The sequence below is a fragment of the Hypomesus transpacificus genome, chromosome 10 (assembly GCF_021917145.1).
Source record: "Hypomesus transpacificus isolate Combined female chromosome 10, fHypTra1, whole genome shotgun sequence".
NCBI lineage: Eukaryota > Metazoa > Chordata > Actinopteri > Osmeriformes > Osmeridae > Hypomesus > Hypomesus transpacificus.
Genome location: NC_061069.1, coordinates 6,725,399 through 6,739,790, shown reverse-complemented (window position 1 = coordinate 6,739,790; position 14,392 = coordinate 6,725,399). Strand labels below are relative to the sequence as shown.

At 41.2% G+C, this 14,392-nt stretch overlaps 1 protein-coding gene across 1 annotated transcript; it reads left to right on the top strand.

Annotated features, from left to right (window-relative positions):
- The first annotated feature begins 1,114 nt into the window (after positions 1-1,114).
- Positions 1,115-14,159, top strand: LOC124472669 (myosin heavy chain, fast skeletal muscle-like). Its single transcript, XM_047027644.1, has 40 exons — positions 1,115-1,147; positions 1,446-1,664; positions 1,875-2,018; positions 2,136-2,292; positions 2,556-2,583; positions 3,064-3,178; positions 3,513-3,605; positions 3,796-3,859; positions 3,960-4,058; positions 4,186-4,289; positions 4,427-4,565; positions 4,681-4,799; positions 4,954-5,103; positions 5,302-5,472; positions 5,786-6,089; positions 6,230-6,294; positions 6,456-6,543; positions 6,648-6,765; positions 6,847-6,970; positions 7,262-7,398; positions 7,656-7,911; positions 7,993-8,235; positions 8,334-8,510; positions 8,654-8,799; positions 8,978-9,068; positions 9,221-9,610; positions 9,956-10,082; positions 10,248-10,366; positions 10,540-10,736; positions 10,870-11,053; positions 11,187-11,352; positions 11,447-11,571; positions 11,671-11,979; positions 12,136-12,339; positions 12,429-12,554; positions 12,977-13,147; positions 13,295-13,399; positions 13,484-13,579; positions 13,735-13,866; positions 14,054-14,159. The coding sequence occupies exons 2-40, from the start codon at positions 1,458-1,460 to the stop codon at positions 14,069-14,071; spliced, it is 5,808 nt and encodes a 1,935-aa protein (XP_046883600.1). The 5' UTR covers positions 1,115-1,147; positions 1,446-1,457; the 3' UTR covers positions 14,072-14,159.
- Positions 14,160-14,392: the final 233 nt, after the last annotated feature.

Sequence of the window (14,392 nt, the reverse complement as noted above, 5' to 3'; positions counted from 1 at the left end):
TTATGAAAGGTTTATAAATCTTTCCTTTCAAAGTCATGCCAAATAATATGAATATAGATTAAATAGAAAATAATAATACAACAAAAAGCCTATAAACCATCTCCATGCTGCAATAACACATGGTAATGAATAATAACTTGACCTGGAATATTTGTCATTTTGTATGATAAAATCGAGCATAAAGCCATCTCTCAATCTATCAGTCCTCAAAAAAACTGTTAGAGAAATCTACCCTGTAAATCGTATCTTAAAGTACTTATGAAATGTCATAAGAAGTTGTAATGCTTTGCAAAATGTTTTATAAAAGTTATTCTTGCCTCTTTTTTCTAACGATAACTGTCAAACAAATCTACTGTGTAATTTGTTTGACCAAATTGAGCATATTTTACCCTTAAGTTTTTCAACTGTTGTCAAAGTTGTACATAAAATTGTTTAATAGCCTAAATAAAATACCTGTTAACAAACAAATGCATGGTAGGAAATGTATACAAATGTTCTTCATCACAGACAATAGACAAATGGAAAGGCGGAGGGAGGGAAGAACAGATGGGGTCCAATCAAATTCTAGATTCTGGGCTCCAACAAACTTCCTTGAGGAGAGTGATCCATAAATAACTTCTGCTTGCTAGGCACTTTCCACCAGATATAAGGAGTCCCACAGGACAGCATCCATGGACAGATAGCTTCAACCTCTGTGGTAAGATACTCTTTGCATTGTTCATTCACATAATGTTTTTTATGATACCAAACTCATTGCTAAATGTTTTACTCACAGGCCAAGTAAATGCAGAGTGTTAGCTTGCTATTTTAACATTACATGGCAATTTACATTTAAATTAAAGTTGGTTTTGGTAAGGTAAACTTTTCATTGAAGACATTAGCTTTACAATGATTTTGTAGAGCGAGATTTTTTCGTGACTGTTTGCGAGACTCAAAAGCAACCCAACTGTATGCTCCTATTATAGTATTGTAATTACAAATGTGCGTTTCAGACATCCAGAGGAAAAGCTTTATTCTGTTCACTATTGATACAACTGTGTATCATAATGTCTCTTTTTAGATTACATTATTGGCACGTGAGTACTAAAAACAAACATTTCTTCCAGTGTCAACTAAGAGTCCAATTCATCTGGAAGGGGAAGACCAGGTGAGACATAATTTGATGCTACATTCAGAACTGATGTATACTGTTTGAATCAGTGTACAGTACTGATCGAAGGTCTACTATGTTAATTGTGGAAAGTAAAGTGACTGGAGAAATATAATTGTCCAAACCAATCTTTTTGTCTCCAATCTTCATTGCCAGCTAAGTGGCATCCTCAAGGCTATTGGGATATGTTGTTTTGACCTGATTTAAGTGAATAAACATTTGTAAAACTTGTATTAGATGCAAATAAGAGTACTATGGTTGATTTAAGGTGATGATAAATACACTTGTCTTCCAGTAAACCGCCACCATGAGTACGGACGCCGAGATGGCCCAATATGGCAAGGCCGCCATTTATCTTCGTAAGCCTGAGAAGGAGAGGATTGAGGCCCAGACTGCACCCTTTGATGCTAAGAATGCCTGCTATGTGACTGATGTCAAGGAGCTGTACCTCAAGGGTTTGGTTCTTAAGCGGGATGGCGGGAAGTGTGACGTGAAAATCCTTGAAACTGAAGAGGTAAGACAATTTGATCAGTTTGGTTGGCACAGAATTAAACAAGAGGTTTAGGACAAAAGTCATTGCAGCGAGTCTGTATATCCACAACATGAGCTACATTAATTGACAATCTTTACCCATTTATTTAAATAACTGTGCAGCCATTCCAATTGGCTTCTCAGATTGCCACATTTCTGTCCTAACATAGCTTTATGTGTCTGCCCATTTTAGACTAAAACCTTTAAAGAGGAGGATGTCTACAACATGAACCCCCCTAAGTATGACAAGATTGAGGACATGGCCATGATGACCTACCTCAATGAAGCTTCTGTCCTGTATAACCTCAAAGAGCGTTATGCCGCATGGATGATCTACGTAAGAAAACTGTGCCTGTTCACATAAGCCACCTCAAGGAAGCAAATATCAGTCTCAGGAAATATAAAGCACTTGAGCTCAAATATCTATGTATTGATTTGCCTTCTGCTCACACAGACCTACTCTGGGCTCTTCTGTGCCACGGTGAACCCCTACAAGTGGCTCCCTGTGTATGACATGGAAGTGGTCAACGCCTACAGAGGGAAGAAGCGTATGGAGGCTCCACCCCACATTTTCTCCGTCTCTGACAACGCCTATCAGTTCATGTTAACTGGTATGAACTCTCACTGATGGATGGAGGATGGATGCATGGTTTAACTGATTAATTAACCGGTGAACAGTGAGATAAATTGATTGATGGGTGTTGCATCATCGGATGGATTGATAAAGAGTTCAAGAATGATAGATTAAGGGATGCATGGATGAATTTAGGAATGGATGGATGAGAGTGAATAAATGCTGTTAAAATACAGTAGCTAGCACAATGTGATTTACAATGGAGTTACTCATGACTTTTATTGTAATTGTTACTTGCAGATAGGGAGAACCAGTCCGTCCTAATTACGTGAGTGAATATTTTTTCTTTAATATTTGTATGGTTTCTTCTGTAAAAACATAATAGTACATAATTTCTAATAAAAAGAGATCAACCTGAGATATTTCTCAATGTAAGTAAGTAAATAAGACTTTATTTATATAGCACATTTCACACAAGAATTGCAGCTCAAGGTGCTTTACATAAAATCAACAAAAACAATAATACAAGTGATAAAAGTAATAGATCTAAAACATATAACAAACCAGACCAGCCGCACTCTATCTGCAGTCTCCCAAATCCGTCTTAGACCCGAGCTGCCACTTGCAGTTTCCACACATATAACAACCCAGACAAGCTGCACTCTATCTGCGGTCTCTCGAATCCGTCTTAGATCCGAGCTGAAGAACCTGTAGAACCTTTATGACTTTATGTTTATTAGTTAGAACACTTGTCAGTACTAGATTTAAAAGTTATGGAGACTTAATTAAACAATTTTACCATCTTCAGTGGGGAATCCGGTGCTGGAAAGACTGTCAACACCAAGCGTGTCATCCAGTACTTTGCCACCATTGCTGTTTCTGGAGGTGACAAGAAGAAGGAATCAGTACCCGGCAAAATGCAGGTAAGTCGTGACATATGCTCTATGATAATCACAGCCCTAATACATTTTCTTTGTGGTTAAGTTTTATAAATATTAATATGTTTTGCAATGGTTACTATATACTTTGCATGATGTAGATCTTCAGAATGTTTGAAACTAATAAAAGAGGTATGGAGCTTTCTAAGACTACATGGTAACTTGCGAGTCAACCCTGAATAAACATATGAACTTGAACACCGTAGGCTATATATAACAAATATACTGTATCTTTTCAATACTGGAATGAAAAACTTAATGTTGAAAGATAAGAGTTACAAGATACAACATAAGGACCAACTGGTTTGTCTCCCTTCAGGGTTCTCTTGAGGATCAGATCATTGCAGCTAACCCTCTACTGGAGTCCTATGGTAACGCCAAGACAGTGAGGAATGACAACTCTTCTCGCTTTGTAAGTTTCATAGTTGAAGACTGCTATTCTATGCTTATCACTTCACACGTTTACATGTAATATCATTTTATCACTTACAATCTTGCTGTGGTAACAGGATAATGGACATTGGAGCGCGTGCTGGAAGACTATATACTGTAGGCAGTTGCTTTTATACTTGATACCGTTGACAGCAACTGTCGTCTTTTAGGGTAAATTCATCAGGATTCACTTCCACACTACCGGCAAACTGTCTAGTGCTGACATTGAGACCTGTGAGTAGGTTTTGATTCCTCAGAAGTTCTCACCCAAATCAACTATATGATGTCCATTTACTTTAGCTAAAATGTCTTTCTTCTTTTCTTTCTCTCACAGACCTGCTGGAGAAGTCCAGAGTGAGCTTCCAGCTGCCTGATGAGAGAGGCTACCACATCTTCTACCAGATGATGACCAACCACAAACCTGAGCTTGTTGGTGGGTCACTGCAGGGATGAAAATACTAAATTGTGTTGTATTCGCTCCTTTGTCCGTTCATGAAAGGTGCAATAACTAACACAAGCTGGCATCAGGTAATAATCATTTCAGTTTTGTGTCTCCATAGAAATGGCGCTCATCACTACCAACCCCTACGACTACCCCATGATCAGCCAGGGTCAGATCACTGTGGCCAGTATTGATGACACGGTTGAGCTTGATGCCACGGATGTGAGTTACTGAAAGTGTTGCAATTTAACTGAGCAATTTAACATGTAAAATGTAACATGATTGACTCTGGATCAGGACATGAAGAAACCAGCATAGATTGTGTGTCTAAAATATATTATTCTGACAAAATTATCTAGGAGGCTATTGACATCTTGGGCTTCAGCGGTGAAGAAAAGGTTAGCATTTACAAGCTGACTGGTGCTGTCATGCACCACGGCAACCTGCACTTCAAGCAGAAGCAGCGTGAGGAGCAGGCCGAGCCAGATGGCACAGATGGTGAGTCTCACTTCCTCCTTCTACACTTTTCTCAAACTGCTATTTCATATTTTGATGCATAATTACAGTACCTCATAGTTAGTATTTGATATTAATGCATAATTTCCACCACCAGTGGCTGACAAAATCGGTTACCTTCTGGGTCTGAACTCAGCTGACATGCTGAAAGCCCTGTGCTACCCCAGAGTGAAGGTCGGCAATGAGTATGTGACCAAGGGTCAGACAGTGCCTCAGGTAAGAATAGACTTGAGAGCAGTAATTTTACTATGAGACTGTTTCTTTTACTTGTGATGTGTTTGTAAAAAGAAATACTTAGCATGAAATGAATACAATTGAATAACATTTGTGTAAAGCAGTGAAAGTAACTTTTTGCATTGATGTTACACAGGTGAACAACTCAGTGATGGCTCTGGCCAAGTCCATCTATGAGAGGATGTTCTTGTGGATGGTCATCCGCATCAACCAGATGTTGGACACAAAGCAGCAAAGGAACTTCTTCATTGGTGTGCTCGACATTGCTGGGTTTGAGATCTTTGATGTGAGTTTGTACATACTATTGTAGTACTGTATATTCACTATGATGTTTAGTTACTTAGGTTAGTTAGAGACCAAGAAACTCTCTGATCTACTTGAAGGAAATCATTTAAGAACAGATAATAGGCAAAAACACTGTGGGATCCCCCCAAAAATCTCCAAACCTCCAAAAAAAACAAAATCTCAATGTGCCAATTCCCAGTACAACAGCATGGAGCAGCTGTGCATCAACTTCACCAATGAGAAACTGCAACAGTTCTTCAACCACACCATGTTCGTCCTGGAGCAAGAGGAGTACAAGAAGGAAGGCATCATCTGGGAGTTCATTGACTTTGGCATGGACTTGGCTGCCTGCATTGAGCTCATTGAGAAGGTGAGCTGTGTGTATAAATTACCCAATGGGTCTTCAAAGTACATTGTAAGCATATGAGGTAAACGTGAAGAACAATAAATACTGTACAATAAATATTAAGAGCTCACCATATCTCTAATATTAATGTGCCCTGTACGTCTAGTCTACGCTGTACTTTTTTTTCTGTACAAATAACCAAAATGTGAGGTTCTTGCAACTACACAAGTTAGTTCTTTGATGAGTTATGTTATTACAGTAGTTGTTTTTTTCTAGAATAGAAATGTGGTTTACTTTGTGGAAACAGATTCTTATCTGATGTGTGTTTTCTCCCCAGCCAATGGGCATTTTCTCCATCCTTGAAGAGGAGTGCATGTTCCCCAAGGCTTCTGACACTTCCTTCAAGAACAAGCTGTATGACCAGCATCTTGGTAAGACCAAGGCATTTGAGAAGCCTAAACCAGCAAAGGGCAAGGCAGAGGCCCACTTCTCCCTGGTCCACTATGCTGGTACAGTGGACTACAATATCACTGGCTGGCTGGAAAAGAATAAGGATCCCCTGAACGACTCTGTGCTTCAGCTGTATGGAAAGTCTTCAGTCAAACTTTTGGCTGCGCTCTATGTTGCTGCTCCACCTGAGGGTTAGTATAGTTGAACTAGGATCCAAAATATCATCATACATTCAATCTTAACACATATTGACATGCCTTGTCATGGATAAACATGTTTGTTAAAGACTTTTCTTCAACAATATGTATTGTGCTGCTTCAATCCTTGACAGACACCTCAAAGAAAGGAGGCAAGAAGAAGGGAGGTTCCATGCAGACTGTGTCCTCTCAGTTCAGAGTGAGTGGGATTTGTATGTCATTTATGATAGATTGAATAGTTTTGCATCACTGACTTATACTCACTTAAATACTTGTAAATTGTAGTCTGTCTCATCATAAACATTGTAGCTTGATTACAAACAATATCTGAGATCAATTGCCTTTGCAAAAACCTTACAGGAGAATTTGGGCAAGCTGATGACCAACTTGAGGAGCACCCACCCTCATTTTGTGCGTTGTCTGATTCCCAATGAGTCAAAGACTCCAGGTAAAACATCATGTTATTTCAGTATTACACTTCTAAAATGGTTCAGTATCAAGTATATAAGTTGTCTTTAAGACATCACTTCACCATAAACGTTTTGATTCTAGGTTTGATGGAGAACTTCCTGGTTATCCACCAGCTGAGGTGTAATGGTGTGCTGGAGGGTATTAGGATCTGCAGAAAGGGCTTCCCCAGCAGAATCATCTATGCTGACTTTAAGCAGAGGTAATAATAAACACATACATTTGCGATGTAGTTTCTGTAAATAAGCAGACATGTTGAGAAATACATTTTTTATCTTTACAGATACAAGGTATTGAATGCCAGTGTCATCCCCGAAGGCCAGTTCATGGATAATAAGAAGGCTTCTGAAAAGTTGCTTGGGTCAATTGATGTGAACCATGAGGAGTACAAGTTTGGACACACCAAGGTAAATCTTGATGATGGGATACTGGCAACTGATGTTTGTGACTCACAGAGATTATTAATTATCTCATTTAACTGGTAGAAATTCAAAACGGAATCGAGAGGAATTCAACAATCTTAGTGTAATAATACTTGTGAAATACACAGTTTTATAAATCCTCAGCAAGTCATTTCATTGGCAGTTATTTGATCCCAACATCATACATAACTTTTGTTTTCTACTTAGATAGCAACATGTTAACACCAGAAGTGTTTACGTTGTTTATTTAAGTTTTGTATCATACCTCTGTTTCAGGTGTTCTTCAAAGCTGGTCTGCTTGGTGTCCTTGAGGAGATGAGAGATGAGAAGCTTGCTACTCTGGTAACCATGACACAAGCTCTGGCCCGTGGATATCTGATGAGAACTGAGTTTACCAAGATGATGGCAAGGAGGTGAGATGGAGTTGATAAAAGGAAATATATGGATTCAAGTATTTGTATTCAAATTTTGTTTTTAGGGACTGATACATTTTGTTCTACTATGAAGCTATTGTTAGAATAATGATGTAAACTTGTAATTTTGGAAGGATGTCTATCTTAGGCTTGATGGAATGGTAGACAATACATGTAGGAATAGGTTAGGGTAATTACTTTAAATTGCTCAATTTGTATTGAGCTAAATAATTACTGTGTCTATCTCTTATTATCAGAGAGTCTGTCTTCACCATCCAGTACAATGTCCGCTCATTCATGAATGTGAAACACTGGCCATGGATGAAGGTCTACTACAAGATCAAGCCCCTCCTGCAAAGTGCTGAGACAGAGAAGGAGCTGGCCAACATGAAAGAGGACTATGGGAAGTGCAAAGCTGCTCTTGAAAAGTCTGAGGCTCGCAAAAAAGAGCTGGAAGAAAAGATGGTGTCCCTCCTTCAGGAGAAGAACGACCTGTCTCTTCAAGTAGCATCTGTAAGTTAAATACACATACACACACCACACGTCTATAATGTCATATACACATTGGCTTACCCACAAATGTTCTTCTCTCAGGAATCAGAAAATCTGAATGACGCTGAGGAGAGATGTGAGGGTCTGATCAAGAGCAAGATCCAGCTGGAGGCCAAACTCAAAGAGACAACAGAAAGACTGGAGGATGAAGAGGAGATGAATGCTGAGCTGACAGCCAAGAAGAGGAAGCTGGAGGATGAGTGCTCTGAACTGAAGAAGGACATTGATGATCTGGAGCTTACCCTGGCCAAAGTGGAGAAGGAGAAACACGCCACAGAAAACAAGGTATCAACATCTCACTGAGGGGCGATATAGGAAATGTTGAATAACTGTACTCTTCATAAGGTCTGAATTGACCATCAGGTTATTGCTGTCTTGTGCAGGTTAAAAACCTGACTGAGGAGATGGCATCTCAAGATGAGAGTGTTGCCAAGCTGACCAAGGAGAAAAAAGCCCTGCAAGAGGCCCACCAGCAGACACTGGATGACCTGCAGGCAGAGGAGGACAAAGTCAACACTCTGACCAAGGCCAAGACCAAGCTGGAACAGCAAGTTGATGATGTGGGTCAAGTCATACATTTTAACGATTTCATTCTTACTGTTATCTCACATAAAGTCCCGTTTTGAGATTAGAGATTCAGATGTAGAACCTATCATTGTTTAAACTTGAGTATTAACTATTAATTAACTCTGTTGTCCTCCAGCTTGAAGGTTCTCTGGAGCAAGAGAAGAAGCTCCGTATGGACCTTGAGAGAGGCAAGAGAAAGCTGGAGGGAGACCTGAAACTGGCCCAGGAGTCCATCATGGACCTGGAGAACGACAAGCAGCAGTCTGATGAGAAGATCAAGAAGTAAGTAACTGATAAAATACCTTAGAGATATAAATTACTTCATTATTTCCCATGGTCATTAAGTTTGATTACACACTTATTTTGAAATACTAACCAAATACAACTGTGTAACTGTGTATATAACTGTATGCTTTAAGTTTGACCATTGACACAAAACCTCTGACATTGTGCTCCGTAGGAAGGACTTTGAGACCAGCCAGCTCCTCAGCAAAATTGAGGATGAGCAGTCTCTGGGTGCCCAGCTGCAGAAGAAGATTAAGGAGCTCCAGGTACGCTTGTAGACCCCAGACAAATAATCTCTCCTGTTTTGTCCTGGATTAAATTTGACTGGCTTGTATTTAAAATCCACCTTGTCTATTATATCCGTTTCCTCTCGTATGTGGGCCAGAATTTTGAGACTTTGACCCTAAATCTACTGTAGGCTCGTATTGAGGAGCTGGAGGAGGAGATTGAGGCTGAGCGTGCTGCCAGGGCCAAGGTGGAGAAGCAGAGGGCCGATCTGTCCAGGGAACTCGAGGAGATCAGTGAGAGGCTGGAGGAGGCTGGAGGCGCCACAGCTGCTCAGATTGAGATGAACAAGAAGCGAGAGGCTGAGTTCCAGAAACTGAGACGTGACCTGGAGGAGTCCACCCTGCAGCATGAGGCCACAGCCTCAGCCCTGAGGAAAAAGCAGGCTGACAGTGTGGCAGAGTTGGGAGAGCAGATCGACAACCTGCAGCGCGTCAAACAGAAGCTGGAGAAAGAGAAGAGTGAATTCAAGATGGAGATTGATGACCTCTCCTCCAACATGGAGGCTGTTTCCAAGTCTAAGGTCAGTGATGACAAATGACAATCACATAATCAGCCCAAATATGGTGGGTTTCCAAGATTAGGGTTTAAGTAGTCTCAGGATCTGAAATCTGACCTTTTGTTAACCTTCAAAGCTTCATGTCTATTGATAACATTATATTGATTCCTATCCATGTGAACATTTTTGATTGTTTTGCATACATGGGAGAAACGAAATGTATTAGTTCCATTGGCTGATTAATTTTCATTCAATATTAATCATGGTTTGGGTTAGTGAAAAAAAGCCAAATAATACAATCTATACACTGTTTGCATTAAGCTGGTTATGAATCAGGATCCAGTGTATGTAAAACATGGTGTTCCACAGGGCAATCTGGAGAAGATGTGCCGTACCCTTGAGGACCAGCTCAGTGAGCTCAAGACCAAGAATGATGAGAACGTTCGCCAGGTCAATGACATTGGTGGACAGAGAGCCAGACTCCTCACTGAGAATGGTAAATTCAGTGAATCAAGAACAATTCCTTCATCAAAAGTTATGAAAATACATATTTGAAGTTTAGTACAGTAAATGGTCAGGTAGATAGAAAAACAAAGTCATCATATGAAAAAGTACACCAGCGAGGGCTTGACCTGACAAGAACTTACTAAATTCCCCACAGGTGAGTTTGGTCGCCAGCTGGAGGAGAAGGAAGCCCTGGTGTCCCAGCTGACCAGAGGCAAGCAGGCCTACACCCAGCAGATTGAGGAGCTCAAGAGGCATGTTGAGGAGGAGGTCAAGGTAATTCTCAAACCTGAAGAATTACATTTAAGGCACTGCCTGTTTGGATTTCTTACCAAGTCCACATCTATTTCTTGGTATATTATTAATTTGGAAACAAATCTAAACGCATTAACTTGTATAGTTCTCATTATTCAAGTCAACACAGCTGCCCCTTTTTATTTCCATTTAAGGCTAAGAATGCCCTGGCCCATGGTGTCCAATCTGCCCGCCACGACTGTGACCTGCTGAGGGAGCAGTTTGAGGAGGAGCAGGAGGCCAAAGCAGAGCTGCAGCGTGGCATGTCCAAGGCTAACTCTGAGGTGGCTCAGTGGAGGACCAAGTATGAAACTGATGCCATCCAGAGGACAGAGGAGCTGGAAGAGGCCAAGTAAGTCCATGAAAGTCTGCCCTCAGGCAACGATACACAATTGAGCCACAACAATATTTGACAGTATTGTCAATTACTGCAAGCCTGCCATCAGGACAGGACATATTTACAATACTGCTCTTGTACCTAACAGAAAGAAGCTGGCTCAGCGTCTCCAGGAAGCTGAGGAGACCATCGAGGCCACCAACTCCAAATGTGCCTCTCTGGAGAAGACCAAGCAGAGGCTGCAGGGAGAGGTGGAGGACCTCATGATTGATGTTGAGAGAGCCAATGGCCTGGCTGCCAACCTGGATAAGAAGCAGAGGAACTTCGACAAGGTGACAATTGGAAAAATACCAGAATCTGCAACAAGTTGCTCAAAACTGTTCTATGACACTCTGTTTTTTAGCCCTTGCATAGTCATTTATAATTCAACTGTTAAAGGCTGCTTTGGTGTGTGCTTCCTCCTAGGTTCTTGCAGAATGGAAGCAGAAGTTTGAGGAGGGCCAGGCTGAGCTGGAGGGAGCTCAGAAGGAGGCTCGTTCTCTCAGCACAGAGCTCTTCAAGATGAAGAACTCCTATGAGGAGGCTCTTGACCAGCTGGAGACTCTGAAGAGAGAAAACAAGAACTTGCAACGTGAGATAAATGTTGTGGGTGGTGCTTTTCCCCACCTCTAGTACATCTGATTATATATTTTTGAATCAAACAATATTTCTTTTTCCATTTACAGAGGAGATCTCTGACCTGACCGAGCAGATCGGAGAGACTGGCAAGAGCATCCATGAGCTGGAGAAGGCCAAGAAGACCGTGGAGACAGAGAAGTCTGAGATCCAGACGGCTCTGGAGGAGGCTGAGGTACAAACTCTCCACAATTTCCAGAATGAAGTGAGAAGAATAAACACTTTTAGAAGTAACTTAACTAAGAATGACATTGCAAATTGTTTCTTTATTCAGGGAACACTGGAGCATGAGGAATCCAAGATTCTGCGTGTGCAGCTTGAGCTGAACCAGATCAAGGGTGAGGTGGACAGAAAGCTGGCAGAGAAGGATGAGGAGATGGAGCAGATCAAGAGGAACAGCCAGAGAGTGCTGGACTCCATGCAGAGCACCCTGGACTCTGAGGTCCGCAGCAGGAATGATGCTCTGAGAGTCAAGAAGAAGATGGAGGGAGACCTGAATGAGATGGAGATCCAGCTGAGCCATGCTAACCGCCAGGCTGCTGAGTCCCAGAAGCAGCTGAGGAATGTTCAGGCGCAGCTCAAGGTACTGTGATTGTTGGCAACAGTTCACCTAAAATTACTAAAATCTATCTTTCAGTTCAATAACATTTGATATATTCACTTACTTATATAACTGAAACAAACACCAATGCTAAGCTCCTACACTGCATTTATTTGAACCACTTTGTTTGTTCTCTAGGATGCCCAGTTGCACCTGGATGATGCCGTCCGTGCCGCAGAAGACATGAAGGAACAGGCTGCCATGGTGGAACGTAGAAATGGGCTAATGTTGGCTGAGATTGAGGAGCTGAGAGTGGGTCTGGAGCAGACAGAGAGAGGCCGCAAAGTGGCTGAGCAGGAGCTGGTGGACGCCAGTGAGAGAGTGGGACTGCTGCATTCACAGGTGTGGAAAACATCCACAAACACACACAAATAGGTAACATTCCTAACAAAAGTTGTGTTTATTGTTAAATCCATGTCTACTCCTTTTAGAACACAAGCCTGTTGAACACCAAGAAGAAGCTTGAGTCTGACCTGGTTCAGGTGCAGGGAGAGGTGGACGACATTGTCCAGGAGTCCAGGAACGCTGAGGAGAAGGCCAAGAAGGCCATCACAGACGTGAGTCTGGCTAACCTAGTAGTACAGTCACTATTCAGTCTGCTACTTTACTTATACCATCATTAAGGCCATGTCAAAGCAATATGGAACTACCAAATCATCATACAGTAGCCTATGCCAATGATAACATACCTTCCCCCTTGTGGCCATGTTCTACTTACTGCTTCACAACTAAAGTGTTCACAATTCTACTGTCGACCCCACTGATCCATCTAAGTACAATGCAGGAACCTGTTACATCGTTCTGATTTATATGCAGTCCAGTTCTCACAAGGATTTGTAGGTTGTTGGTTGGGTCATTCCACTATTATATGGTCGAGATAATATAATGCTGTACTGTGAAAAAATGTGGGTCATGTAACCTGGTACAATACTGAGTGAGTAGTTCTTCAGTTCAACCAAGCGGTATTGTGTTGTTGCAGGCGGCCATGATGGCAGAAGAGCTGAAGAAGGAGCAGGACACCAGCTCTCACCTTGAGAGGATGAAGAAGAATCTTGAAGTGACTGTCAAGGACCTGCAGCACCGTCTGGATGAGGCAGAGAACCTAGCCATGAAGGGTGGCAAGAAGCAGCTCCAGAAACTGGAGTCCAGGGTGAGTTTGAAAACATTTGAATATTCCCTGTGTAACCTTGATAGAGGTAAACTTTTTCTGGTGTATTTAGTCCTGCATAATGCTGTTAAAAAGGGCCTTTTAGCATGGGAGTGATGGATTCATCATGACCTCATGTTCTCCACACAGGTGCGTGAGCTTGAGACTGAGGTTGAGGCTGAACAGAGGAGAGGTGTAGATGCAGTCAAGGGAGTCCGCAAGTATGAGCGTAGAGTCAAGGAGCTGACATACCAGGTAAAAACATACTCATTACACTCTTTATAAAATCTTCAGCATTTGTGCGAACATGAACAAGTAATACACTTTTTTTTACCCCAGACTGAGGAGGATAAGAAGAATGTAGCCAGACTTCAGGACCTGGTGGATAAGCTGCAGCTTAAAGTGAAGGCTTACAAGAGACAGGCTGAGGAGGCGGTAAGTCTAATAACTTATTTGACCCTTGCTTATGCAAAAATACATTAAATCTTTCCTAATATCTGTACCAATTATGTATTTCTTGTCTTAACAATTCTAGCAGCAGGTAAATTGACAACGTTTTCATGATATCTTTTTATATTAATTCCTTTCAGGAGGAGCAGGCCAACTCCCACATGTCCAAGTTCAGGAAGGTTCAGCATGAGCTGGAGGAGGCTGAGGAGCGTGCCGACATCGCTGAGTCTCAGGTCAACAAGCTTAGAACCAAGAGTCGGGACTCTGGAAAGGTAAAGACCTGCTGATACACCAAGGGTTCATAAATATACCTCATAGGACCTCATAAAGACCACTTTAAGTCACAGTTACTGAAAGAACATAGTTTTGGGGGTAGTTTTTTTAAAACGTATCCCCACATGCACATTCTGTGTTAAAGTAAGATGACTGACTAACTCCTATTTTTTCTCTTTTTCTCAGGCTAAGGAAGCGGAATAGACCTGACAAGATCTGATTTCATAAAATATGAATTACATGCTGATATTTAAAGTATTTAAAAAATAAAGTATTTGTGCACACAATGCCACATGACTTTTTACTGGATTTCTTACTTACTTATTTCTTCCTTAGAAAAAAAACTAAATATCATAGGATCAGCACAGACACTGCAAATTAAAAAAGGTGAAACACAATGTTGAGAGTCACTCGCAGGAATAATAAGGACACTGCAATGTAGAGTGAATAGTTTAACTTTTATATTTTTAGGGCAGTTCTGATCTTTTGGGATAGATACAGTGAAGTGAGACAGTATGTAATGTA

Coding starts and splice junctions, on each gene's coding strand:
- LOC124472669 (XM_047027644.1), top strand. CDS start 1,458: ATGAGTACGGACGCCGAGATGGCCCAATATGGCAAGGCCGCCATTTAT. Junction 6,295..6,455: donor CTGTGTCCTCTCAGTTCAGA/GTGAGTGGGATT, acceptor AAAACCTTACAG/GAGAATTTGGGCAAGCTGAT. Junction 6,544..6,647: donor CAATGAGTCAAAGACTCCAG/GTAAAACATCAT, acceptor TTTTGATTCTAG/GTTTGATGGAGAACTTCCTG.